The sequence below is a fragment of the Dipodomys ordii genome, unplaced genomic scaffold (assembly GCF_000151885.1).
Source record: "Dipodomys ordii isolate 6190 unplaced genomic scaffold, Dord_2.0 Scaffold9, whole genome shotgun sequence".
NCBI lineage: Eukaryota > Metazoa > Chordata > Mammalia > Rodentia > Heteromyidae > Dipodomys > Dipodomys ordii.
This window is the reverse complement of record NW_012267225.1, coordinates 18,129,985-18,155,216: the sequence shown is the minus strand read 5'-3', so window position 1 is coordinate 18,155,216 and position 25,232 is coordinate 18,129,985. Positions and strand designations below refer to the sequence as shown.

At 36.7% G+C, this 25,232-nt stretch overlaps 1 protein-coding gene across 3 annotated transcripts in view; it reads left to right on the top strand.

Annotated features, from left to right (window-relative positions):
* The window catches only part of Rb1cc1 (RB1-inducible coiled-coil 1), an 82,407-nt gene extending 58,544 nt beyond the window's left edge, over positions 1-23,863 (top strand). Inside the window, exons 16-24 of one of the 3 annotated variants that reach the window (XM_013009347.1) lie at positions 7,585-7,729; positions 9,499-9,607; positions 9,701-9,941; positions 10,316-10,370; positions 13,541-13,588; positions 18,245-18,303; positions 20,481-20,617; positions 21,895-21,965; positions 22,492-23,863. In XM_013009347.1, the coding sequence (XP_012864801.1) occupies positions 7,585-7,729; positions 9,499-9,607; positions 9,701-9,941; positions 10,316-10,370; positions 13,541-13,588; positions 18,245-18,303; positions 20,481-20,617; positions 21,895-21,965; positions 22,492-22,569 (943 nt within the window). In that variant the 3' untranslated portion in view covers positions 22,570-23,863. Of the gene's footprint in view, positions 1-7,563; positions 7,730-9,498; positions 9,608-9,700; positions 9,942-10,315; positions 10,371-13,540; positions 13,589-18,244; positions 18,304-20,480; positions 20,618-21,894; positions 21,966-22,491 lie in introns of all 3 variants that reach the window. The other 2 variants (XM_013009346.1, XM_013009344.1) reach the window with 2 other exon arrangements.
* Positions 23,864-25,232: the final 1,369 nt, after the last annotated feature.

Genomic DNA, 25,232 nt, shown 5'->3' with positions numbered 1-25,232 from the left:
CCTTCCTTCCTTCCTTCCTTCCTTCCTTCCTTCCTTCCTTCCTTCCTTCCTTCCTTCCTTCGTAATGGAGCTTGAACTCCAAGTCTGGGCACTATCCCTGAGCTCATTTGCTCAAGGCTCTACTATTTTGTAGTAGTAGTGCTCTACTACTTTGAGCCACAGTGCCACTTGAGCCAGGTTTTCTTTTAAAACAAAATCCAACCAACCAGTTTTTATTAGGACTGGAGAGTTAATATCTCAATTAATTCTGACAGTAAAAATGCACTGCTATCAATGTAGATAAAAGCAAACTTGCCTGTAATCTGAATCAAAGATTAACAAACTGAGTTTGTGAGATCTAGCACTTAAATTTTATGAATACAATGGAGTATCATTATTCTCCCATGTCCCCCTTTAACTAGCCCTTATCTATGGTTTCATTTACCTGTAGTCAGCCAGCACCATTATGCTTTGATCATCCTTCTGATGTAGGTCAGTGGTAGCCTGTTGCTATGTAAAAGAGGCTACCACATTTACCTCTCTTCATCTCAACATGTAGACATTATCATCTTTCATCATCACAAGAAGGGTGAGTATAGTAAATTAGGATATTTTCAGAGATCACATATAACTTGAGTATATTTTAAGTGTTCTGTTTTATTGTCATTTTACTATACCTAATTTTAATTAATTATAAAGATTTTGAAACTAAATATGTATATGAAAATACATAGTATATTAAAGGTTTGTGCTAATTTCAGGTATTTCTTGGAGGAATTTGAAATTCATATCCTACAGACAAGGCAAGCTGTGTTACAACTTTAATAGAACACTGCCATCCCCATTCATTTATATGTTGCCTGTAACCCTCTTTGTCAAGAGTTGAATAGTTTCAATGGAGATCATTAGATATATATTACTACTCATTTGCAACAGAAATTTTCAACTCCTGCTTTCAACTAATAGGAATTTGGGTGGGGAAGGAATGTCACCAGGCTAATAACTACATGTCAAATAGTAAAGGCCTTACTGATTTGATCCATCAAGAAGATGAATTACCAATGGTTGTTAGATAGCCCCTGATTTTATGATAATTGATTGCTAATCTCTGTCTTCTATATGGGACATATTTGTAGATTACGCATATATTAAAACTCTGCTGTGTAATGAGATGGGAAATTTCACCTTTCCTTTTCTGCCCTAACAGTTCTCATTCCATGAGTAAAGAGAACTTACCTGTAGTATAAGCTGTTCCAGTACTGATTTTGGACCTTTCTAACAGGTCTTAATGGAGAGATTCAGTGGATTCTTAATACTCAAATAATAAAAATGCTACCCTAGTAGGCCACCAAGTGTTCAAGATGAAGCAATGCATCATAGTCTTTCAGACTTCTGGAGGCCATAGATTCTTTGACAATGTGGTTGATTACTGGTTCAGATCTTGGGTCTGGGTACAGAATATGATTTTTTTGACTTAATATTTCCTTTTGGATTTAGATTTAATCTGAAATACATACTAGAGTTAATGGATTTATTTTAACAAGCTATACCTCCCCTTTCAGCTTTTTTTGCACCTTACTTGGAGACAAGAGTCTCAAAGACTTTCCTGCCCTGGCTGCCTTTGAACTGTCATCCTCAGATCTTACTAAGCCTTCTGAGTAGTTAGGATTCCAGGGGTGAGCCACTCGTGCACAGTGGCTCTTTAATTTCATATGCCAGTTTTCTCCTCAAGCAGGTAGCTTATTTGGAAATGCCATGAATGTCACATTGCTCACACATCTAGCAACAACCATCTGTGGATAATACTAGACCATTCCATATTATGTATGTGTATTTCTCACTGGATAATTTGAACCACAACATTCCTGAAAAGGGGATTTTGGATAAGCTCAGATTCTCTGCCATGCAGAAGAAACCTTTGAAATGAAATTGTGTGATTTAAGGACAGACAGTCTACTTTTGTCAATCTTTCGAAACTTGATTGATTACTCTTATGCCAGAATTATTAACATTGAGTGCACAACAAACATGGAGGTACATTTGCAAGATGTAAATAAAAGACTATTAACTCTTAGCTGTAGTGTCAAAAACCCTCTGTCAGAAAGGAAATGCACACAGGAAAATGGGAAGAGGGTTTGAAAAAAGAAATTGAAGATGGCTAATCATTTGTTTGGGATTAAGGAAAGGTAAAAAAAATCAAGAACTGCTAAATCAATTGTTTATATAGTAGTTTATATTTTTATATAGTTTACATTGTTTTTGAGAATGTAGGGTGAAGTGATGTCTTACACACCTGTGTGCAGACAAATGAGTGTAAATGTGCATGAAGTTGGTATACTCAGGTTCAGTGAAGTCTGCCTACTATACAGTTCATTGCCTTGCTTTTAGCAAGTAATGTTGTGTCTTTTGATGACTATGGGTGAGGATATTTTTAAAATTTCAATCTCCTTTTAATCTCAGAGTTTTAAAATTAGCATACACTAGTTGTATAAGCAGGGTTTCATTGTGACATTTCCATACGTGTTTATTAGTATATCCTGATCAACCCCACAGTCTTTCTCCCAAAACCACCTCTACAGGCTCTGTCTCCCACAGCCCTCCCACTCCTTCTAGTGCCTCGGTGCTCCTCAACAGACGCTCTCCTACTTTCCTGTCATTCCTTTCTTTTTTCTTTTTTGCACCATTGTTTTTCACCATGTAATTCAAATGCTCATACATTATATTTTAAGAAATACCCTCACTATTGCTTCTTTTTCCACCAACCTTTTGTATGTACATATTTATATACAGTATATGATGTACATTACATACCATATATATTATATCTAACATACATATATGTACATATTCATTTATGTCTTTTAGGTCTAGCTTCCGTATATGAGTGAAACAAAAGTATTTCGCTTTTTGTGTTTGGCTTATCTTGCTTAATGTGATGATCTCTACTTCTGTCCATTTTCCTATAAATAATGTGATTTCTCTTTTTCTTGAGTAATATTCTTGGTACACTCATGTCATAGTTTATCCACTTATTGGTTGCTAAGGCACCTCTGCTGATTATTTGGTCCTCCTGAATAAACTGCAATAATCATTGCATCTTTTCTTTATTGCATAGTACACTTTTTTTTGCATAGTAAGTTACATTTTTTAGAAATATATACACTAATGTCATAAAGCATGTCTATTTTTAGATTTTTTTTGAGGGATTTCCATACTGATTTCCATTGTACTTGGACTAATTTACATTCTGAGCAGTAATGTTGTGAGGGTTCCTTCACCCACCTGCGAATCCTGGCATTTGTTTTATGATTACTATGCTGACTGAGATGAGATCTTACTATGGTTTGATTTGTATTTCTTTTATGGGTAAGGTTGTTGAGCATCTTATGTATCAGCCCTTTGTGGTTTTTTTTTTCTGAACAGTCTCTTCAATTTTCTTGCCATTAATTAGATTATTCTTTTGCTGTTCAATTTTCTTGCCATTAATTAGATTATTCTTTTGCTGTTCAGTGTTTTTTTAGTGTTTTATCATCTCTTGAACTTCCAGTGAAAGGTGTTTTCTTTTTCTCCTTCCTTCCTTCCTTCCTTCCTTCCTTCCTTCCTTCCTTCCTTCCTTCCTTCCTTCCTTTCTCTTTCTTTCTTTCTTTCTTTCTTTCTTTCTTTCTTTCTTTCTTTCTTTCTTTCTTTCTTTCTTTCTTCTGTGGGTTGTTTCTTGGTTCTGGTATAATTAATTATTAAGCCTAAATTTAATATTGTAAATATTAGGGAAGAGTTACTGTGTATCCAGACAATTTGGTTTATAATTGAGTGCAAATTTTCTGTTCATAGAAATACATTAAATGAAAGATTTTGTTGTTGATCATGAGGATTGAACTCTGATCCTGGGTGCTCTCCCTGAGCTCTTCAGCTCAAGAGAGAGTTCTGCCACTTGAGCTACAGCGCCACTTTTGGTTTTCCGGTGGTTAATTGGAGATAAGAGTCTCACTGACTTTCCTGCCTAGGCTGGCTTTGAACTTCAATCCTCAGATCTCAGCCTCTTGAGTAGCTAGAATTATAGGCATGAGCCACCAGTGTGAGAAATTTTTGGTGGAACTACTTTCTTAGTGAGATGAGGGAGTATCCTACTCACTGTCAAGTTTTAGATTGTGATATTACAGATTCTAATGTAGTAAATGTATCTGCTTACTTGAACTCTGATTTCAAAGTCTGTGCTGTTCATGTGTGCAAAGATAGTTTTATATGAGTTTTGGTTGACTATAAGAACAGCACAATTTTCATAGATAATTTTTTTCTTAGATTTTTGTGGTGGTTTTGTTGGGTTAAAATTTTAATTGGATTGTATAATATACTGTGTAATCTTTTCTGCCTATCCTTCCTTACCCACAAAATATATACAGCTCCTTGCATTTTTACAGAGCCAAGCAGTGGTATTAGAAAAGTAAAACCTATTTCAACTGTTATGGCCTCATCACTAAGGTTAATCCTCATGATGTTAGGGTCATTTCAAGTCTATGGTTATTTAAAATAGAACAGGTTATATACTTGGCATCTATTTAGAACTCCTAAACTCCTTTTCCTTTTTTTCTCTTCTTCTTTTTTTTTTTTTTTCCAGTCTCTCATGGGGCTTGAACTCTGGGCCTTGGTGCTGTCCCGGAGCTCTTCAGCTCGGGGTGAGCTCTCTCCCCCTTGAATCACAGTGGTACTTCTTCTTCTTTTTTTTTTTTTTTCCTAGTGGTTTATTGGAGATAAGGGTCTCATGAACATTCCTGCCCAGGTGGTCCTCAGACCTCAGCCGACTGAGTAGCTAGGATTACACGTGTGAGCTACGTGTGATGCCCCGCTCCATTTTCTAATGAGAGCTTCAGTGTGTCATAAAATATACTCTTGGCCATATTGATATAACCAAATAAGAAATTCCTGTTGCCCAAGGGTAATTATTGTCTTATCTTGAGCTCCTATTCATTTTCCTCCTTTTGTCCATCCTCCCTCCCCTCCCCTCCCCTTTCCTCTCTCCTCTCCTCTCTCCTTTCATCGTTGTGGGGCTTGAACTCTGAGCCTGGGCACTGTCCCTCAGCTCTTCAGCTCAAGACAAGAGCTCTACCATTTGTGCCACAGCACCACTTCCGGTTTTCTGGTAGTTTATTGGAGATAAAAGTGTCACAGACTTTCCTGCCTAGGCTGGCTTTGAACTGTGATCCTCAGATCTCAGCCCTCTCAGTAGCTGGGCTTACAGGCCTGAGCCATCGGTGCCTGGCTTCTTTTCTTAATGATACTGTCATAATGATAGTACTATCTTAAGTCTTCAAAGTGACAATTGTATCACCATCTCTCAGCTGTCTTTTCAGCACATTAATCCTGCAATATTGTCTACCAGGCAATCTGAAGAGGCAAGATACTTAGAAATTATAGGTACTTCCACCCCCTACATTCCATCCTTATACTCATTTACTACTTAAATTACTGTTTACTCCTTAAATTACTGTTCCGTTCTCATTAATATAAACTCCTTCAGCCTTGTTTACTATGTTCTGATTTCCTAATGGTATTCCTTTTCACGATAAGCTTTTTAAAACAAGCCTAAATTTGTACTTTGTCAATGTCTAGATTAAACTTCATTAACTTTACATTGTGTTTATAGTTAAGCTTGCTATTACTGTTAGCTATTCAAGATCTGTCTTGCCCTGCATTTCCTATGTCATTCCAATAATTCTTTGTTTATCTGAATCTGGCATTGAATTTTGTTCATGGTAGGTCATTTACTTTGAATTGTAGAGATCATTCTTCACAAAGACGTAGCTGTAATTGATTTTTTTTCTAATTGATTGTTTAATCCTTGACTGTATCTAGTTTTATCCTGCACGTTTCAATGATAATAGCATGCCCTTTGTTAAGTCTCTTTTTTGTTAACACTTCCATTTCTGCAGCCTGTAAGATTTTATTATTTATTTATTTTTATTTTGGCTGGTCCTGGGGCTTGAATTCAGGTCTTGGGCTTTGTCCTTGAGCCTCTCTGTGCTCAAGGCTAGCACTCTACCACTTAAGTCACAGTGCCACTTCCAGCTTTTTCTGTGTATGTGGTACTGAGGAATCAAACCCAGGGCTTCATACCTGCTAGACAATCACTCTACCACTAAGCCACATTCCCAGCCCACTCTGTCAGATTTTTATACCTGCTGTTGTGTTTCACTTATACATTCCTTCTCTCCCAACACTACACATGAAATTTTGAAAACAATTTGCCTTAACTTTTAGATTAATTTTGTTACAGAAGAGGGAGTCTGACTCCCACCCATCCTGTAGTTAAGAAAAAAATCTCAGATTTGGCTCTTAAAAGCTGTTTATTTCCTTCAAGGAAGATTTGTCTCATCATCATGCTTTATTTAGGAGTTTGTTTTGTTTATTGTTGCTTTTTTGTTTTTGTGCGAGTCCTGGGGCTTACACTCAGGGCCTATTTGCTGTCCATAAGCTTTATTGCTCAAAACAAGTACTCTAGGGCTTGAGCCACAGCTCTGTTTTGGGCATTTTGATGGTTAATCGGAAATAAGTGTCTCCTGTGCTTTTTTGTCCAGGCTGACTTGGAACTATGATCCTCAGATCTCAGCTTCCCAAAGTAGCTAGGATTACAGTAGTGAACCACTGGCACCTGGTGAAATTAGTAGATTTTTGTCTGTAATTTTAGAAATTTGACTAATGAATGATTATCACTTGTTAGTATTCTACATCCTTGTCATGTAATTAGGCAATTACATAGGAGAAGGGCAAACATTTTAACTTAACATTGAAGTGCATGCTGATTCTAAAAACATTAAAGTATTTAAAAATCAAGTAAATGCATATTAAAAATATAAGCTACTTTGTAATGAAGGTAGACTGAAAAATTTTAGCCACACTACATCCTCTTTTGGCAGTGTGTTTTAATACTTTTAAAGGGATTTATTCACTTCTCAAACTTTTAATGCATAGATTTATTTTCAGAATTAGCTAAAGATTGAAAGTAAGTAAGATTAATAATTAGTGTGTACAAAAAGTAAAAATAACCATTGCTTGGTGTTTCTTCTTTTTTATTTGTTCTTCTCTTCTCATATTTAATGCAGGTGAGCAATCTTTAAGAAATGAGACAAGTTTTTGACAAGGAATACTAGTTTAGAAATATGTACATTTTTATTATGTGTTAGGTTCCTTTTTAGCTTCATATTTATTACCTGGCAAAATTAGCCGAAATCTATTTTATGAAAATTAAGACCTTTTAGCATAATAAATCTTTGGATATTTTTGTTTTTTCACCAGTCATGTAAACTGCTTATAGGGATAGCAAAACTGAAATTTAAAGCTGATGGAGAGGTGTACTGATTGTTTTACATATCAATAAAAGTAGCATCTTGTGGTAAGTTTACCTGATACAGTCAACCAGTATATCATTGTTACTAAACTTTTCCTTAAGTGATAAAAGGCAAAAGGGTTCAAGTACAAACAGCTTTCTCACTATATTAGGTTAATGAAAGACAAATAGCCTAAATGTAATACTTGGTGCATTTGTAATTGCATCTGTAATTATTAAATTTAATATGATATTCTGGTTTTAAGTCCTACCATTGAATCCACCAGAGAAGATTCTTCAAGTTTAGTTGCCGAGCTTCAAGAAAAACTTCAGGAAGAAAAAGCTAAGTTTCTAGAACAACTTGAAGAGCAAGAAAAAAGGAAGAATGAAGAAATGCAAAATGTTCGAACATCTTTGATTGCTGAGCAACAGGTATGACCCTATCTTTGCTTGAGAAAGGTTAATACAAATGAAGAAATCTGATGAAGATTTCTTGATTTCCCTGATTCTGTTAATATGTATACATAATAAAGTTATGTATTTAAAAAAGACAGCCACAAAAGTGTTAACCAAGGACAGTAACTCTTGAGCAAGATTTGTCAGTTAATGAAGAAATGACAATTACATGATTTATTCTACATTAATTAATCTCTTTTTCTTGCTTTCTCTCTGTGTGCTCTTTTGTAAGCACAAATAATAGTTTTTAATTTCCAAAATGAGCCAGACTAACACCGAGTTTTAAACTGATAGCTATCTAATTAAGGTCTTTGTAGTTTTAAAACTTCTGTTAATAGTTATATAATTAAATTACTAGAAACAACCTAGTCTTTCTAATATACTTATCAATTGTGATAAGCATGTCAAAAATTTCATCTCATTATATAAACAGCAAACATCATGAAAAGAACCAAATGATTAAAAATGTACCTTGATGGGCTAGAAATGTGGCTCAGTGGTAGAATGCATGAAGCCCTGGGGTCAACTCCTCAGTACCACATAAACAGAAGAAGCTGAAAGTGGCACTGTGGCTCAACTGGTAGAATGCTAGCCGTGAACAAAAGAAGCTCAGGAACAGTGTCCAGACCCTTATTTCAATTCCAGGACTGGCAAAAAAAAAAGAGTGCCTTGACAAATACTTTAATTTTTTCTGTATAAATAATACAGAAACAATTTAGTACAAAGCAGGTTATAAATTACAGCTCTCTTTTGAAGGTTCTTTCTGTATGCCTATTAGCTAACGTATACTTAACATTTAATGAATTGAAATTTTTATGTAAAAGCAATTATTTTATTCTTAAACTATCCTGTTGCTGCTAGCATTATTGCTGTTATTCATTGGTCCAAGAATCAGTGAACTCTTGGGATTCAAACAGCCAGAAGCCTGGCACAAGTGGCTTACACCTGTGATCCTAACTACTCAGGAGACTGAGGATGGAGATTTGATGCCAGCCTTAGGCAAGAAAGCCATGAAACTTATCTCCAATTATCCACCAAGAACCCAGAAGTAGAACTGTTGTAGACCACCAGCCTAGAGTGAAAAAGCTAAGGGACAGTGCCCAGATCTTAAGCTCAAGCCATAATACCAGTATCCAAAAAGAAAAGAAACGCTAGGCAGATAGAAAGAAATCATGTTCAAGTGACCATTTCACCATTCGTTGATCAAGAAGATTCAGTGACATTTTTAACAGTTCAGTCTCTATGAAAGCAGCGTTGTGTAGTTAAAATTTCTGATTGATATCTCTGAATCTAATGATATCTCTGCCAGGAATTAGATATGTGAGCTTTATAGGAAGAAAGTATGTAAGTTGGAGAGTAAACCTGTAACTAATAGAAATACAGTGTCTAGAAACAAAACAGTTAATTCCTGTTATTGTAGTAATCCAGGCTTAAGGACAAAAGTTTTTAGAGGCAGGAAAAGAACAAGTGTGTAACAATTGTGTTTGGATTGTTTATTGCTATAGTTTCCTGGAAATTTCAAAATCATTTGCTAATGTTTTTTCTTTGATAATATTGGTTGATAATCTGGAAGTAGTATTTGTTTTTAAGATAGTAAATAAAAATCAAGAAAATACGAACTTTTTTGGGTATATAATATTTTGAATCACACTGTTTCTCCATGCAGAAATGTACCACAGAAGTGTGTTTATTCTTAGAATTAGCTGTTAATTGTATTCAGATAATTTAGTTATTCTTTGTTTCAGACCAATTTCAACACTGTTTTAACAAGGGAGAAAATGAGGAAAGAAAATATAATCAATGATCTTAGTGATAAATTGAAAAGTACAATGCAGCAACAAGAGAGAGATAAAGGTCAGTACTATTTTGATAAGGTTTTTAATCCCTTTTATAAATGTAAAAACACTTTTCAGTAAGTAATGTCTATTTCAATGTGGTGTCCTTTAGATTTGATAGAGTCTCTTTCTGAAGATAGAGCTCGGTTGCTTGAGGAAAAGAAGAAGCTTGAAGAAGAAGTCAGTAAGTTACGTAGTAGCAGTTTTATCCCTCTTCCACATATAACTACTGCCCCAGAGCTTTATGGAGCTTGTGCACCTGAACTCCCAGGTGAAACAGAAAGACAAGCCATGGAAACAGCAGAGGAAGGAAGAGTGGATTCAGCAATGGAGACAAGCATGATGTCTGTGCAGTAAGTATCTATGTTTAGACCATCAGAACAGTTCTACAAGTTAAAGAATTCTCAAGAAAGGAGATGCTCCTTACATGACTGATTATCAAGAGCTTATATATAGTGTATCATTCAATCAAAACAGAACCTTGGGAAGAAAGGGACATCCTACTATATTCTACATATAAAAGAGGCAGTTAGAGCAAAATACTATAAAGAAGAAAAGCAATTCAAAACCAAAAGGTTTTATAAAGCTCACAACTGACTCCCACCCTCAAAAAGGATATAGATATGTATCTCTCTATATATAGATACATATCTATATCAACATATAATTTGCATATATTTTAGAATTTAAAAAGACTGAAACTTTAATAAAAATAATTTTCTTTTAGAGAAAATCTCCATATGCTATCTGAAGAAAAGCAGAGAATAATGCTCTTAGAACGAGTAAGTAAATTCTCTTCTTAATATTTTCACTTTGGGAAAGTATTTAAATGAGCCTTATTCTGGTAATATATAATAGACTTTTCTGTGAGTTACATCTTTTTTTGGGGGGGGGGCGGTCCGGTCATGGGGCCTGAACTCTGGGCCTGGGTGCTGTCCCTCAGCTCTTCAGCTCAAAGCTAGCGCTCTACCACTTGAGCCACAGCACCACTTCCGGCTTTTTTCTTTTTTTGCTTATGTGGTGCTGAGGAATGGAACCCAGGGCCTCAGGCATGCAAGGCAAGCGCTCTACCACTGAGCCACCTTCCAGCCCGAGTTACATCTTTTTTATGGTAAATTTATTTTTATAATGTTTTGAGTTCAGTTCTTATGACTTTAACAGCTGGCAGTAGTATTAGGCTTCTCATAACTTTCCAATGATTGCCATCTAAATAAGAGAAAACATTTTGTTTGTTAGACATTGGTAGCTTACACCTGTAATCTTATCTATTCTGGAGGGTGAAACAGATCAAGGCTCAAAGGGACCCAGAAAATTTCAAGACTCTACTATTCAATTAACCAGTGCATAATGGATGAGGAAGTGGAGAGTGTGGCTCAACTGTTAAAATGTCAGGCTTGAGTGAAAAAATTAAGATAGAGTGAGGCCCTGTGTTAAAGTCCCTGGTGTATACTCATAAAGTAGAAAATGAATAAATTTTTATGAAATAATGGTTTTATTTAATGACAGTTCAGAAAAATAAATAATAAGAATTTTTACACATTTTCGTTGAGGTTTTGTTCCTTTATTTGCATATTTTTTAATTTTTTAATTTTAATTTTTTTTTTTTTGGGTCCGGTCGTGGGCCTAAGTCTGGGTCTGGGCTCTGTCCCTCAGCTCTTCAACTCAAGGCTAGCACTCTACCACTTGAGCCACAGTGTTGCTTCCGGCTTTTTGTTTATGTGGTGCTGAGGAATCGAACCCAGGGCCTCAGGCATGCAAGGCAAGCACTCTACCACTGAGCCACATTCCCAGCCCCTGCATGTTTATTTTAAAAACAAATTATATGTTAGAAGTGAGCAAAAATATAAGACAAGTTGAAGAAGAAACGAGATATGTTTGTGGGAATGTAAAGTTGTTCAACCACTATGAAAAGCAGTATGGAGATTCCTCAAAAGACTAAACATAGAGCTCCCCTATGTCCCAGAAATCTCTGCATATTTACCCAAATGATCACAGATAAGTCCACACAATAGCTACCAGCACAACTATGTTCATTGCAGCATTATTTACTATAGCTAAGATAAGGAATTGACCCAGATGCCCCTCAGTAGATGAATGGATCAAGAAAGTACACTTGCTCGCTCTCGCTCTTTCTCTCTCTCTCTCTCTTTATCTATCTATATGTATATATGTACATATATATATATATATATATATATATAAAATGGAAATCTATGCTTCCTTCAGAAAGAATGGCATTGCCCCATTCATAAGGAAGTTCAAAGACTTGGAAAACATCATATTTAGTGAAGTAAGCCATATCCAAAGAAACATAGGCTCCATGTTTTCCTCATTTCTCATTGGTGTATGCCTAGAATAGTCCTTTCAGAGGTTCACAATATTCAATATTCAATAGCTATACATATGACCATTTAAAATTATGCTAGTGGAAATAATTCCCACGATATGGAAACTTTCTCTTTTTTGGGAGGGGTGGTCCAGTCGTGGGGCCTGAACTCTGGGCCTAGGTGCTGTCCCTCAGCTCTTCAGCTCAAGGCTAGCACTGGCTACCACTTGAGCCACAGTGCCACTTCTGGCTTTTTTCTTTTTCTGCTTATGTGATAAGTGCTGAGGAATCGAACCTAGGGCCTCATGCATGCAAGGCAAGCACTCTGCCACTGAGCCACCTTCCCAGCTTCGTTTCTCTCTCTCTTTTTTTTTTAAGTGTACTGCTTGCAGTTATTTCCTTTGTTTTTAATTTTTTCTCCTCTTGGTTTATTCCCCATAGTCACTTTCTGATTTTGGTACCCTTCGTCTTGTATATAAATACATTAGTTTTATCTGATTTAGGGAAGGGAAATCACAGGAACAGTGGGATAAAGGGTGAACCAATCAACAGCAATACTTACTAGACAGTATGTTGGAAATGAGCTTTACAACTTGTAGGGGAGGGATAATGGGAGAAAAGGAGGAGGGGTAACACTGTTCAAAAACAAATGTTTTCATTACCTTGTGTGACTATAACCCCTCTGTACATCATCTTTACAATAAAATTAAAACTTTTAAAAAAGAATATTGAAATGAGTGGAGAAAATTTTTGCAGTAATGAGCCTCCTTCCAGTTGGTACAAAGTTGTATACATTTGTCAAATCTTTATTCAATATCCAATTTCAAGGCCTAGTCATAAAGTTCAGTGGTAGAGCACTTGCCTAGCATGGCTAAAGCCATTGAATTCGCTAGCTCCTCAATAACCAGTTTCATCTCTTAGACTACTGAGATTTCAGCAGCATCTTTATGCTTTAAAAGCTTATGATTTAAAAATCCAAAGTCAAGTTAGGTACCAGTAGCTCACACTTGTAATCAATCCTAGCTACTCAGGAGGTTGAGAGCTGAAGATCCTATTTCAAAGCTTTCTTACACAGGAAGCCTGTGAGACTCTTGTCTCCAATTAATCACCAAAAATGCTGTACAGGGAGCTGTGGCTCAAGTGATTAAGCACACTGCCCTTGAGCACAAAAACTCAGGGACAGTACACATGCCCTGAAAAAAAAATTCCAAAGTCAAAATTCTACAAGTATAGCAACTGTTCCTTGGTTATTAAAAAGTTAAGTGATTACTCCCTCAGAATCACCTGTGACATGTTTTGTAAATGTACATTCCTTCTTTTACATGAGATCTACTAGGTAAGTCAGTTGGGATAGATCTCACGTATTTAATGCTTATTTACAAATTTAACAGGCAGTGCATAGTAAAATGTAACAACCATTAACTTAGATAAATATATCTAAAATTGTTCTCATTTTCATGAAAGTAATAGCTAAAGCACTTGGAAGCAAGTAAAAAATAATCTCATTAACATTTTATTTCAGAATTGTACATTATGTTGATGAACAGTTATTCTGTTTAGATTTATTTGTGTAGGTACAAGGGTAAACTACAGGTCTCTCTTTTTTTTTTTTTTTTCTACCTATAGACATTACAGTTGAAAGAAGAAGAAAATAAGCGGTTAAACCAAAGATTGGTAAGTTGTTTTTTTGGGCAATAGTTAACATTTTATAATTATTTACATTTTATTTCATTACAGAAATCTGCCATCTGAAGGATGTGTGCTATGTAATTCTAGTGGTGCTTGTTAAGCCATATTGTTCACTTACTAGTATTGATTCTCAAAAGTGAAGTTATGTCAGAGTTGTCATGTGCGACTTAAGATTCATGCTTATATAATGTTTGACTCTTAAGAAAACTGCCTTGGGAGTCCATAATTAGGGTTTGCAATCTTAGTGTTGAATTTAAATCAAACTAAGTTCAAATTAGAGTTACCCTTCATAAGCTGTTTGAAGACACATGTTCACTTAAAGGTGTACATATTCAATATATCATATCCTCTCATAAATCTCATAAGTTGTCTTCTCCTTAAGCGATGTCTGAAAGAAAAAGACCCTTTGTGGTCTTCTGATTTGGATTGAATATACTTTTTATTTTTTGTCATTCCTGGGGCTTGAATTCAGGGCCTGAGCAGCTGCTTTTGCTCAAGGCTGGCACTGTGCCACTTGAGCCACAGCACCACTTCTGGTTTTTACTGTGTATGTGGTACTGAGGAATCGAACCCAGGACTTCATGTATGCTAGGCAAGTACTCTAACACTAAGCCTCATTCCTAGCCTTGAATATACTCTTTTTTTTTTTTTTTGGTCCGTCGTGGGGCCTGAACTCAGCCTGGGCACTGTCCCTCAGCTCTTCAGCTCAAGGCTAGTGCTCTACAACCTGAGCCACATCACCACTTCCAGCTTTTTGTGCTTATGTGGTGCTGAGGAATTGAACCCAGGCTTCATGCATGCAAGGCAAGCACTCTATCTCTGAGCCACATTCCCAACCACCAGGAAGGAAATTTTAAATGTAAGGTTTTGTCTTAAATTGGTTTCTTTTCAAGATGGAATAAAGACATATTATTCCAGAAAAAGCTAAAATAGTTCAGTTTATTTTGAGATTTGTGGCGTACTGTTAATTTTATTTCAGTCATTTTATGTCAATATTTTTTTCAAGCAAGCCAGTCATGAGCAGAATGAGAACCTGAGCTTACAAATCTGAACAGAGGGATAGGGTCTGCTGCATTAAGGTTAAATTGGGGAGCAGTCTTCCTGTTCTGTGTTTGCCAGATTTTTTGGCTGATGGTACCCATATCTGAAGAAGTAAATTTTGCATCGCTGAGATAATTCTTTATTATTTTTATGTCTATCATTGTGACTCCAATGGTCTTTGGAAAGCATATTTATAACAGCATGGCTATAATACTGTCCCTCAGGCGAGGTAAGATAACCATGAATTCAAGGCCTGCTTGGACTACATAGACATGTCTCAAACCTCTTCCTCCCCATAAAAAAGAGAAAAGGAACAAAATTAGATGTATAAACACAGAGAAGTCCTTAGTTTGTGCAGCTCTGTGTTAGGTCTACTGCTACCTATTATGGCCCTATGAATGAACTCACTCCAGGTGTCAGAAAAAGATGTAACAGGTAGATTGAAAACCTTAATACTATTCTGTTGCTCATCAAGAAAGAATGGTTAGGGCTGGGAATGTGGCTTAGTGGTAGAGTGCTTGTGTAGCATGCATGAAGCCCTGGGTTCCATTACTCAGTACCACATACACAGAAAAAGCAGAAATGGTGCTGTGGCTCAAGTGTAGAGTGCTAGCCTTGGGCAAAAGGAAGCTCAGCAATAATTCCCAGGCCCTGAGTTCAAGCTCTAGGACTGACACACAATGAATGCTTGTGTTGATGTTTTAATAAACTGAGACATCAAAGAAAGTTCCTTTAAGATGAGAGAAGTCATTCTCAATCTCCTTTTTGACTTAGAACATTTTTTTTTTTTTTGGTCCAGTCGTGGGGCCTGAACTCTGGGACTGGGCGCTGTCCCCAGCTCTTCAGCTCAAGGCTAGTGCTCTACCACTTGAGCCACAGCGCCACTTCCGGCTTTTTTTCTTTTTGTTTATGTGGTGCTTAGGAATCGAACCCAGGGCCTCAGGCATGCAAGGTAAGTGCTCTACCACTGAGCCACCTTCCCAGCCCGACTTAGATCATTTTTTAAAACAGGCTATTACTTTTTGCCTGAGACCATTTTCTTTCTATTTATGCCTCCTACACAACTGGAATTATAGACTCTCCAGGTCATGCCTTACTTATTTGATGAGATAGCATCTTGCTAAGTTTTTGCCTTTGTGCAACCTCACAGTCATCATTCCAGTGTCTGCCTCACAAGTAGGTAGGATTTCTGATATGTGTTACCATGCCTGGCTTAAGGTCCATGAAGATATTTTTAAGTATATTAAGATATTTGATTTTTAGTGTTCCCAAAAGAAACTGTTTTTTTGTCTTTTTTTTTTCTGCCAGTCCTGGAACTTGAACTCATGGCCTGGGCATTATCCCTGAGCATCTTTTCTTTTTTTTGGCGGGGGGGGTCCGGTCGTGGGGCCTGAACTCTGGGCGTGGGCGCTGTCCCTCAGCTCTTCAGCTCAAGGCTAGCACTCTACCACTTGAGCCACAGCGCCACTTCCGGTTTTTTTTTTTTGTTTATGTGGTGCTGAGGAATCGAACCCAGGGCCTCATGCGTGCAAGGCAAGCACTGTACCACTGAGCCACCTTCCCAGCCCTCTTTTCTTTTTTAGTAAGTTTTTTGTTGTGAAAATTCTGTACAGAGGGGTTACAGTTACATGAGCAAGGTAATGAGTACATTTCCTATCAAGCATTGTTGTCCCCTCCTTTATTTTTCCCCTACCATCTCTTACCTCCCCCTCCACAACTACACTCCCTTTCCCCTTCTTGCCCCCCCCCCACCTAAATTGTAAAGTTTGTTTTTCAACATAGTGTCTTGTACATCTCATTGTTACATGGGTCAACCTGTATCCCTATTTAAACATTTTGTTTTTTCACTTCCCCTCCCTAAATTATACTGACATCAAATACAGTGAAAATAGTGGTTTTACCCTGGGGGAGGAACATACAAAGCAACAAAAAAAAAATCACATGGAACATTTTAGATATGTTAGAAACAATAGCAAGCAAGAAAGAAAAAAACCACTTGTGTCCCCCCTACCTTGGGCTTCATTTCACTTAACATCATCTTATCTGTTCATGTGTACATAGCTTTTGACCTTTTCTACTTGTCCCAGACATATACTAGTTACTGCAAATAAGGAAAACCATGGAACTTGTTTCCTTGGGCCTAGCTTACTTAATATAATTTTTTTCGTCTTTCTGATTCCTAACGAATAGAGCAGTGTTATTCTTCCTGATGGAGGCATAGAATTTCATTGTATATGTATAGCACATTTTCTTGATCCATTCATCTACTGAGGGGCATCTGGGTTGGTTCCATATCTTAGCTATGGTAAATAATGCTGCAGTAAACATAGGTGTGCTGGTAGCTTTAGTGTGGTCTTGTTTGTGATCATTTGGGTAAATGCCCAAAAGTGGGATTGCTGGGTCATAGGGGAGCTCTGTAAAGTCTTTTGAGGAATCTCCATACTGCTTTCCAAAGTGGTTGAACAAGTTTACACTCCCACCAACAATGTAGTAGGGTTCCCTTCTGTCCATATCCCTCCAGCATCTGTTATTATTAGAGTTCTTGATTACAGCCATTCTAACTGGGGTGAGGTGGAATCTCAATGTTGGTTTGATTTGCATTTTTTTTATGGCTACAGAGGTTGAACATTTCTTCATGTGTCTATTGGCCATTCTTATTTCCTCTTCAGAAAAGTTTTTCTGTAAGTCTTTAGCCCACTTACTTATCAGGCAGTTGTTTGAGGATTTGTTGTTGGGGAATTTAATTTTTTGAGTCCTAAGTATATTTTAGATATGAGACCCTTATCTGTTGTATGGCTAGTGAACACCTTCTCCCAATCCGTGGGCTTTCTAATTAGCTTGCTAACTATGTCCTTTGCCATGCACAAGCTCTGTAGCTTCATGCAATCCCATTTGTCCAACCTTTCTTTGATCTGTTGTGTTTCTGAGTCTCTATTAAGAAATTTTGGGACTGTGCCAAGGAGCCCTAGGGTTTCTCCTATTCCATCCTGTAATGTTTTCAGGGTGTCTGAAAACAAGGTCTTTGATCCATTTGGAGTGGATTCTGGTGCAGGGTGATATATTAGGATCTAGCATTAGTTTTCTACAGCACCATTTTGCCAGCACCATTTACTGAAAAGGCTATCTGTTTCCCTGAGCATCTTTGTACTCAAGGCTACCTTTTACCACTTGAGCCACAGTGCCACTTTTGGCTTTTTCTGAGTAGTTTATTGGAGAAAAGAGTCTCACAGACTTCACTGCCCTGCTGGTTTTAAACCACAGTTCTCAGCTCTAGCCTCCTGAACAGCTTGGATTACAGATGTTACCCAGTGAGCCACTGTTGCCTGGCTATTTATCTTTTTTTTTTTGATAACGTAAATAAAATGTGATTATAACATCAGGTTTTAATCCAAAGAAATTCTACAAAAAAGGTACATAAATTTCTTTACCCGAACTAGTTGTTAAAATAATTATGCTAGTGAATATAAATAATACAGTAGTGTGGACTTTTGTTAGTTTGGAACAGAGACTTGGATGTGTGACATTGAAGAAATGATTGTACAAAGTGCACACAATGTTGTTTATGTATAAGGTTCACACAGTGTTCTTTTTTTGTCCTAGATGTCTCAGAGCATGTCTTCAGTATCTTCAAGGCATTCTGAAAAGATAGCTATTAGAGAGTAAGTATCTCTTTTATTCTGTGGATACTTCCATAGTTCTAGAAAATGTGTTTTTAGTTTCAGAAATTGTTCAGGCAGCTGAGTACTTTGTACTTAGTGGTAATAAAAATATATTGGAAACCACGGTTATTCTAAATTGCTATCCTGGAACGGTTCGGCTTACATTCCAAATCCTTGTTTTAGCTTTATCATTTTTACAAATGTCCTTCAAGTTTTTTGGGTTCTAACAAACATTTCAGCTAATGTCACCTCTTAAATTCCTATTTCTCTTCTTAGTCCATTTTAAGTTAGAGTCTTGATTTTAAGATGGTTTTTCTTTTTTTCTTTTTTTTTTTTTTTTGTCGGTCGTGGGGCTTGAACTCTGAGCCTGGGTGCTGTCCCTCAGCTATTCAGCGCAAGGTGAGCGCTCTACTGCTTGAGCCACAGCGCCACTTCCAAGATGGTATTTCTTGATTTTTACTTTTTAGTTTGTTGACATGATACAGGTTTATAATAAGCTTAGAAATTTATCAAGGGAATAATTTGTTCCAGGTTACCCTATGGTAATAAAGGATCTATGGAATGAAGAAAAGCATTACTAGTAACTCAACAGATAATAGGCTCTTTTATAGCTGACAGAACCAGTGCCAAGGCCAAAATTACTGAACTAAATGTTTATTTTTGTTTGTTTGTTTGTTTGTTTTTTGGGTCGGGTCATGGGCCTGAACTCTGGGCCTGGGCACTGTCCCTCAGCTCTTCAGCTCAAGGCTAGCGCTCTACCACTTGAGCCCAGCACCACTTCCGGCTTTTTTTCTTTTTGCTTATGTGGTGCTGAGGAATCAAACCCAGGGCCTCATGCATGCAAGGCAAGCGCTCTACCACTGAGCCACCTTCCTAGCCCCTGAACTAAATGTTTTTAAGATCTCTTTGTTTTAAAGTTTTATCTTCTCTGGGTGATTTGAAAGAACAGTATTGTATCTTGTCTTTTCCAACCATAAGTCAAATCAATGGGTAATTCATTTATGATCTTCTGAAGATTACAGAGAAATGAGCATAAAATCATTGCCTCAAAGAGCCTCATTCCCACCTTTGTGGTTTAGCTATAGGTGTTTAGCCAAAACAGTACTTGCAGCATGGTTGTGGCAACAAGTATTTGTAGAATAATCAATTAATGGATAAAAGACCACTAGCTGACTTATTTATCCAAGGGGGTGAATTAAATGATCATCCTTAAAGATAAGAAATGTGGAGCCAGGCTGATGGCTCACACTTACAATACTAGCTAATCAGGAGGCTGAGAATCTGGCCAAAAAAAAAATCTTTCTGAGAAAGGTTGAAATATAATGAGTGGGTAGGGTTTTTTTTGTTTGTTCTTTTTCTACACTCATCTAAGTAAGCCAGGCACTAGTGGCTCATGCTTTTGAACCTAGGTACTCCAGAGACTGAGATCTGTAGGAAGCCAGCCTGGGTAGGAAAGTTTGTGAGACTCTTACCTCCAAATAAGCACCTCCTCCCACCCCTCCCATAAAAAACTAGATGTGGAGTTGTGATTCAAGTGGTAGAGCACTAGCCTTGAGTAAAAAAAGCTCAGGGACAATACCCAGGCCTTGAATTTGAGCCTCAGAACTGGTACTAAATTAATTAATTAATTATACATTGATAGTTTCAGGCCAGCCCACAGTATACAGTGAAACCTGTCTTTATGTTTTGAAGACATGCATATGATGAATTGGAGTTGGGCAGAAGATAAAAAGACCATTATGTATATGTCAGGTCAAATATTATCATAATATTGTAAAGCTTTTTGGAGTACAGTTATCCCTTGGGGTATCCTTGGAAATTGGTTCCAGTACTGCATGCAAATAGCAAAATCCATATATACTCATCCCTTAATGTCACATATTGTTTGTATATCACATACTCACATCCTCCTGAATACAATTCAATTATCTGTAGATTCAATTATCGGTAGATTGCCTATAATATAAAATATAAATATGTTGTAATTTTGTCATACTATTTATAGGATAAGGATAAGAAAAGTCCACATATACTCAGTACAGATGGTATTGATCCATGTTCAGTTGAATCCAGTGGACACAAGGTCCAAAGAAACAGAGGACTAGTTGGGTGTATGTGTTTCCGGACAGGGTGACGATAGTAACTGTATGTCAGTAACATTGCTTTCCTTTTCTTAGTTTTCAGGTGGGAGATTTGGTGCTCATTATCCTAGACGAGCGCCACGACAATTATGTTTTGTTTACTGTTAGCCCTACTTTGTATTTTCTGCACTCAGAGTCTCTGCCCGCTCTCGATCTCAAACCAGGTGAGGGAGGTAAGTGTCAAATCCAGTACTAAAATATTAACATAATTGGAGGAACTATATTCTCCTTCACCATTACATACAAATCAAGCCATTAGATGGGAGCTCTTCTTAAACTATTTTTTAAAAATAAAATCCACATGCAGGTTTTCTTGAGTTTTATTGACAATTCAAAATTAACTGTGTTGATATATGTAATGGATCACTTGGCCGGACTGTTATAGGATCCAAACATCCCATGTATTAATAATTAAAGTTATATTGCCAGAATGCTCATCTTATTTAAGCTCATATTCATTTGTTTATGAAGAAATTACCCCCCATCCCCACCCCAAAGCTGTCTTTTCTGTCTCATTATCCAGTGTTTTTGTCTTGGATTGGACTTGTGTCATGAGTGCTCTATTAAGGCCTTTGGTAGTGAATTGTTAATCGTGTATTTGTGGTACAATAGTCTTAGGTAACTAGGAAAAATGCGAATATACATTTATAACTTAATTTCCTAAAAAAAAATTAGGTCAAGGAACTTGATTTTCTCCCCCTTTTCCACTCATTTCTACCCACCTGGCTTATTTAAATTTGTGTGTCTCAGTGTGTGGTGTTGGGATGGAATTCAGGACCACTGGCACATACTAGCTAGGCAATGCATACAAATGCTCTACTTACTGTATAGCACTACTCTACTGCCCAGTTCTTCAAACTTTTTATTTGCAAATGGTTGTGGAAAGAAATATACCAAGTTAAAATTAATACTTAACCACGATTTTACTTATTAACATTTTCCCTACTTGCATTCTCTAGATATGTCACATTTTACAGATAAATCCACATAGCTGTTTGAAAGAAACTAAAGACAGTACATGTTTATCTCTTAGTTTAGTTTTCTTAAGCTGATAACTCATTTTAATCTTCCTTATACAAGAACTCTCCTTCTACACTAAATTTGATTTTTAACAATTATTACTTGTTTATTTAATACTTAACTGTTCACACGTCCATGACAGGCACTGTGGCTGCAGGTATGAGCTGCCTATCCTGAAGTGCTTTGCTACTTTTAGAAATGTGAAAGTTCTTCCAGTAGGTGGCATTGTTGAGTTAACCTAGAATTTCCTGATAGATGCATACTTAGTAAATGAGTAAAAAATCATATGTACATATTTGTTCAAAAACAACCTGAATTCAGTTTTCTTACATAAATTAATAAGCTTTTATCAAACCTTTTGCGTGTTTTAAATCTGACAGTTCTGTTTTCCTGAGTAATTATAAAGGAAACTAACAATTTGATTTCTTAGCTTCAGGTACATCTAGAAGACCATGGGTACTTGGAAAAGTAATGGAAAAGGAATATTGTCAAGCTAAAAAGGTAAAAATTATACCCTGTAATTTAAGCCTACAAATTATAGAAATTGTCAGGTCACTTTAGCCCACTTGAGTTTGACTTTGAAGTAAAAAAGTTTAAACCACCAGTTTTATATACGTTCATATTATTTGCCTTTAGATTGTAAAGGTACATAAGCAGCAGTCTGTCAACCTATAAAGAAAGTTACTGTAGGAATGGGAAGGTGGCTCAGTGGTAGAGCGCTTGCCTTGCATGCCTGAGGCCCTGGGTTCAATTCCTCAGCACCACATAAGCAAAAAGAAAAAAGCCGGAAGTGACGCTGTGGCTCAAGTGGTAGAGCACTAGCCTTGAGCTGAAGAGCTGAGGGACAGCGCCCAGGCCCAGTGGTTCAGGCCCTACGACTGGACCCCCCCCCAAAAAAAAATAGAAGTATGTGTTATATAGACTCACTTTTTCCCTCCCACCCCCCAATTCTTTAGCAGTTGGTGGTAGATGAGAACTTACTTTGGTTTGATCTTTCAACTCTTTCCCTTTTTTCTCTCCCTCTTAGGCACAAAACAGATTTAAAGTTCCTTTAGGGACAAAATTTTACAGAGTGAAAGCTGTGTCATGGAATAAGAAAGTATAGCATCTGGAAGAAGTTACTACATTTTATTTCATTTTCTGATTTGTCCTCCAGTGCTCATGAATCACTTCAAAAACAGTCCATCTTTTTATATGAAATCAACATAGTATACTTCATTGGTGTACAACACTTACTTTTTAACTGGCTATTATTAGGAACAATAAATTCATCAAAACCCTTGGCTGAATTAAAATGGCTTTGGTTTTTTTTTTGGTTTGTTTTGTTTTACTTTTACCCAGATAACTCTAGAAATGCGGACCAAATTATTTCATTTTCTCAAAGGGCAGACCCTGTGCATTGTGGCTCATGGTTAGCCATATTCATTGCCTGTTAAATATTCATTAGCTTGAACTTTAGATGTAAATGTTACCTATTACCAGCATTTGTCCTTTTGTGAAAATCAGTATCAGAATACTTGCACTCTTCAATACGTTCTTTATTAAATGTAAAAATTCTTCAAAAATAGTTAAAGGAGTGTTACTGCATGCCGATAATCATAATTTAAGTTTGCCTCAATAGATTGCTAAAGCAAATTCTTTCATTTCTTTAAATGCCCTTTTGATGTTATGAAGGGAAAAAACACCTATAGTTTTTTGACTGACTGATTTTAAGATCAGCCATAAATGATCAGCAGTCTTCAAAAGCACTTTGAACAAATAGGCCACCTGGGTTCTATAGGGAAGAGTCTGTGCCACTGATGTTTTCACATGCAAGACTCAAACTTTTCCACATCTTTATGACTCTATTTAGAATAATCATACTGGTAAAATCTCAATTCATGGTTGAGTTTCAGAAAAAGATACTCACTGTACATTAACCATTTAAATAACAAAATATTGTATTGTAAAAGACCTGTACAATTTTAAAAACAATAAAGATTTGAACCTGTAAATGTGTGTGCCTTTTAAAGGATACATTTTTAATATATTTGAGTGATTGCTGCGAAGTGTGAAAAAATTGTTCTGTATCATATCAGAGAGAACCATGTTTATTACAAAAATGTTGTTTATATTCTATGTAATGGAGTAAAACAGTGTTATGTAGAATAGTGTTATGTAAAATAGGCCTTTAGAGAATTTGTCATTGAGCAAGGGTATTTAAGTGAGGTCATATAAGAGTTGTTTCAGATTTGTTGCTGGAGAACAGTAACAATGATTTTTCAAAAAATATTTAATTTCTTCATAAATAAGTTGAATATTTTTTTAAATATGTATATCTAATACTATAAAAATGGAATAAACATCATAGTGTATAGATTACTGAATTTGATTAATGAATAAAGGAATAAATGATTTCATATGTTTCTAATGAATCCTTCCATGACATCTTTATGCAAAGAATACCAGTATAGAAAATGATTTTGAATATCGTGGTTTTGTTAAGTAGATTTGCCTGGGTTTAAATGGATCTATTAAGCAGACTGTCATAATTGGTGGGTTCACATTATATGTGATCATTGTGCTTGTGGAATCATTGAGTGTGATAGTATGTGTTATCAAGTCCACCATCTCATTAACAACTTAATGATCTTTAATAATGGACATCATTGCTTTATATTTATCTTATCATGCCAATGGTCACCTGTATTTTTCATAAGCAAACAAAACAGCTGAAGTGCTTTTTATTAGTCTGAAAGAATAGGAAATGTCATATGGAAATCTAAATTCCTATCAGTTGGGTTTGTAACTTTCAGTAATTAAAGAAATGCACTGTAAGTTTTGGTACCAAAATGCCTGGCTTATAGTTAACGTCCTAATTTTAGATGAATTCTATATTGTCTCGTAACACAACGTAATAGGTAGGACATCCTCAGTGGGGTTATTTTTATACAATCTGAGAATTACAATTTTTGTTGTTGTTTTTTTGTTTTGTTTTTTGTTTTTTTGGCCAGTCCTGGGGCTTGAACTAAGCCCTGGTAACTGAAACTGAGCTGCTTTTGCTGCTTTTGATACATGGGCCACTTTCCAGTTTTTCTGTTTATGTGGTACTGAGAAATTGAACGCAGGGTTTTATTTGTGCTTGGCAAGCATTCTACCACTAGGCCTCATTCCCAGCCAAGACTACAGGTTTTTGGGTTCTTGGGTTGTGTTTTGTTGTTGTTGTTTGAGATCTCAAAAAAATTTTTTTTGGGTCCAGTTGTGTGGCCTGAACCGCTGGGCCTGGGCGCTGTCCCTCAGCTCTTCAGCTCAAGGTTAGCACTCTACCACTTGAGCCACAGTGCCACTTCCGGTTTTTTTCTTTTTTGCTTATGTGGTGCTGAGGAATCGAACCCAGGGCCTCATGCATGCAAGGCATTCTACCACTGAGCCACCTTCCCAGCCCCTGGATCTCAAATTTTAAGTGGTTTGAAATATATCTGACATGTACAAATAAGCACTCAGCATGTCAGCTAGAAGAGGTTCCAGAAATGTAGCTTTGTAGGAAGCTAAGCACCATTGTACACATCTGTTATCCCAGCACACAAAAGGCTGAAATGGGCCAACTAGAGAAGTTAAAGTGAGCCTGGGAGACCTTGTCTACTTGTCTCAAAAAAGAGGTGAGGAAAGAGGTAGTTTTGTTTCTTTTTTGTTTGCTTGCCTGTCATGGGGCTTAGGCCCCGGCACTGTCCCTGAATCTCTTTGTTCTCAATGCTAGTGCTCTACCACTTGAGCCACAGTGGCTCAAAG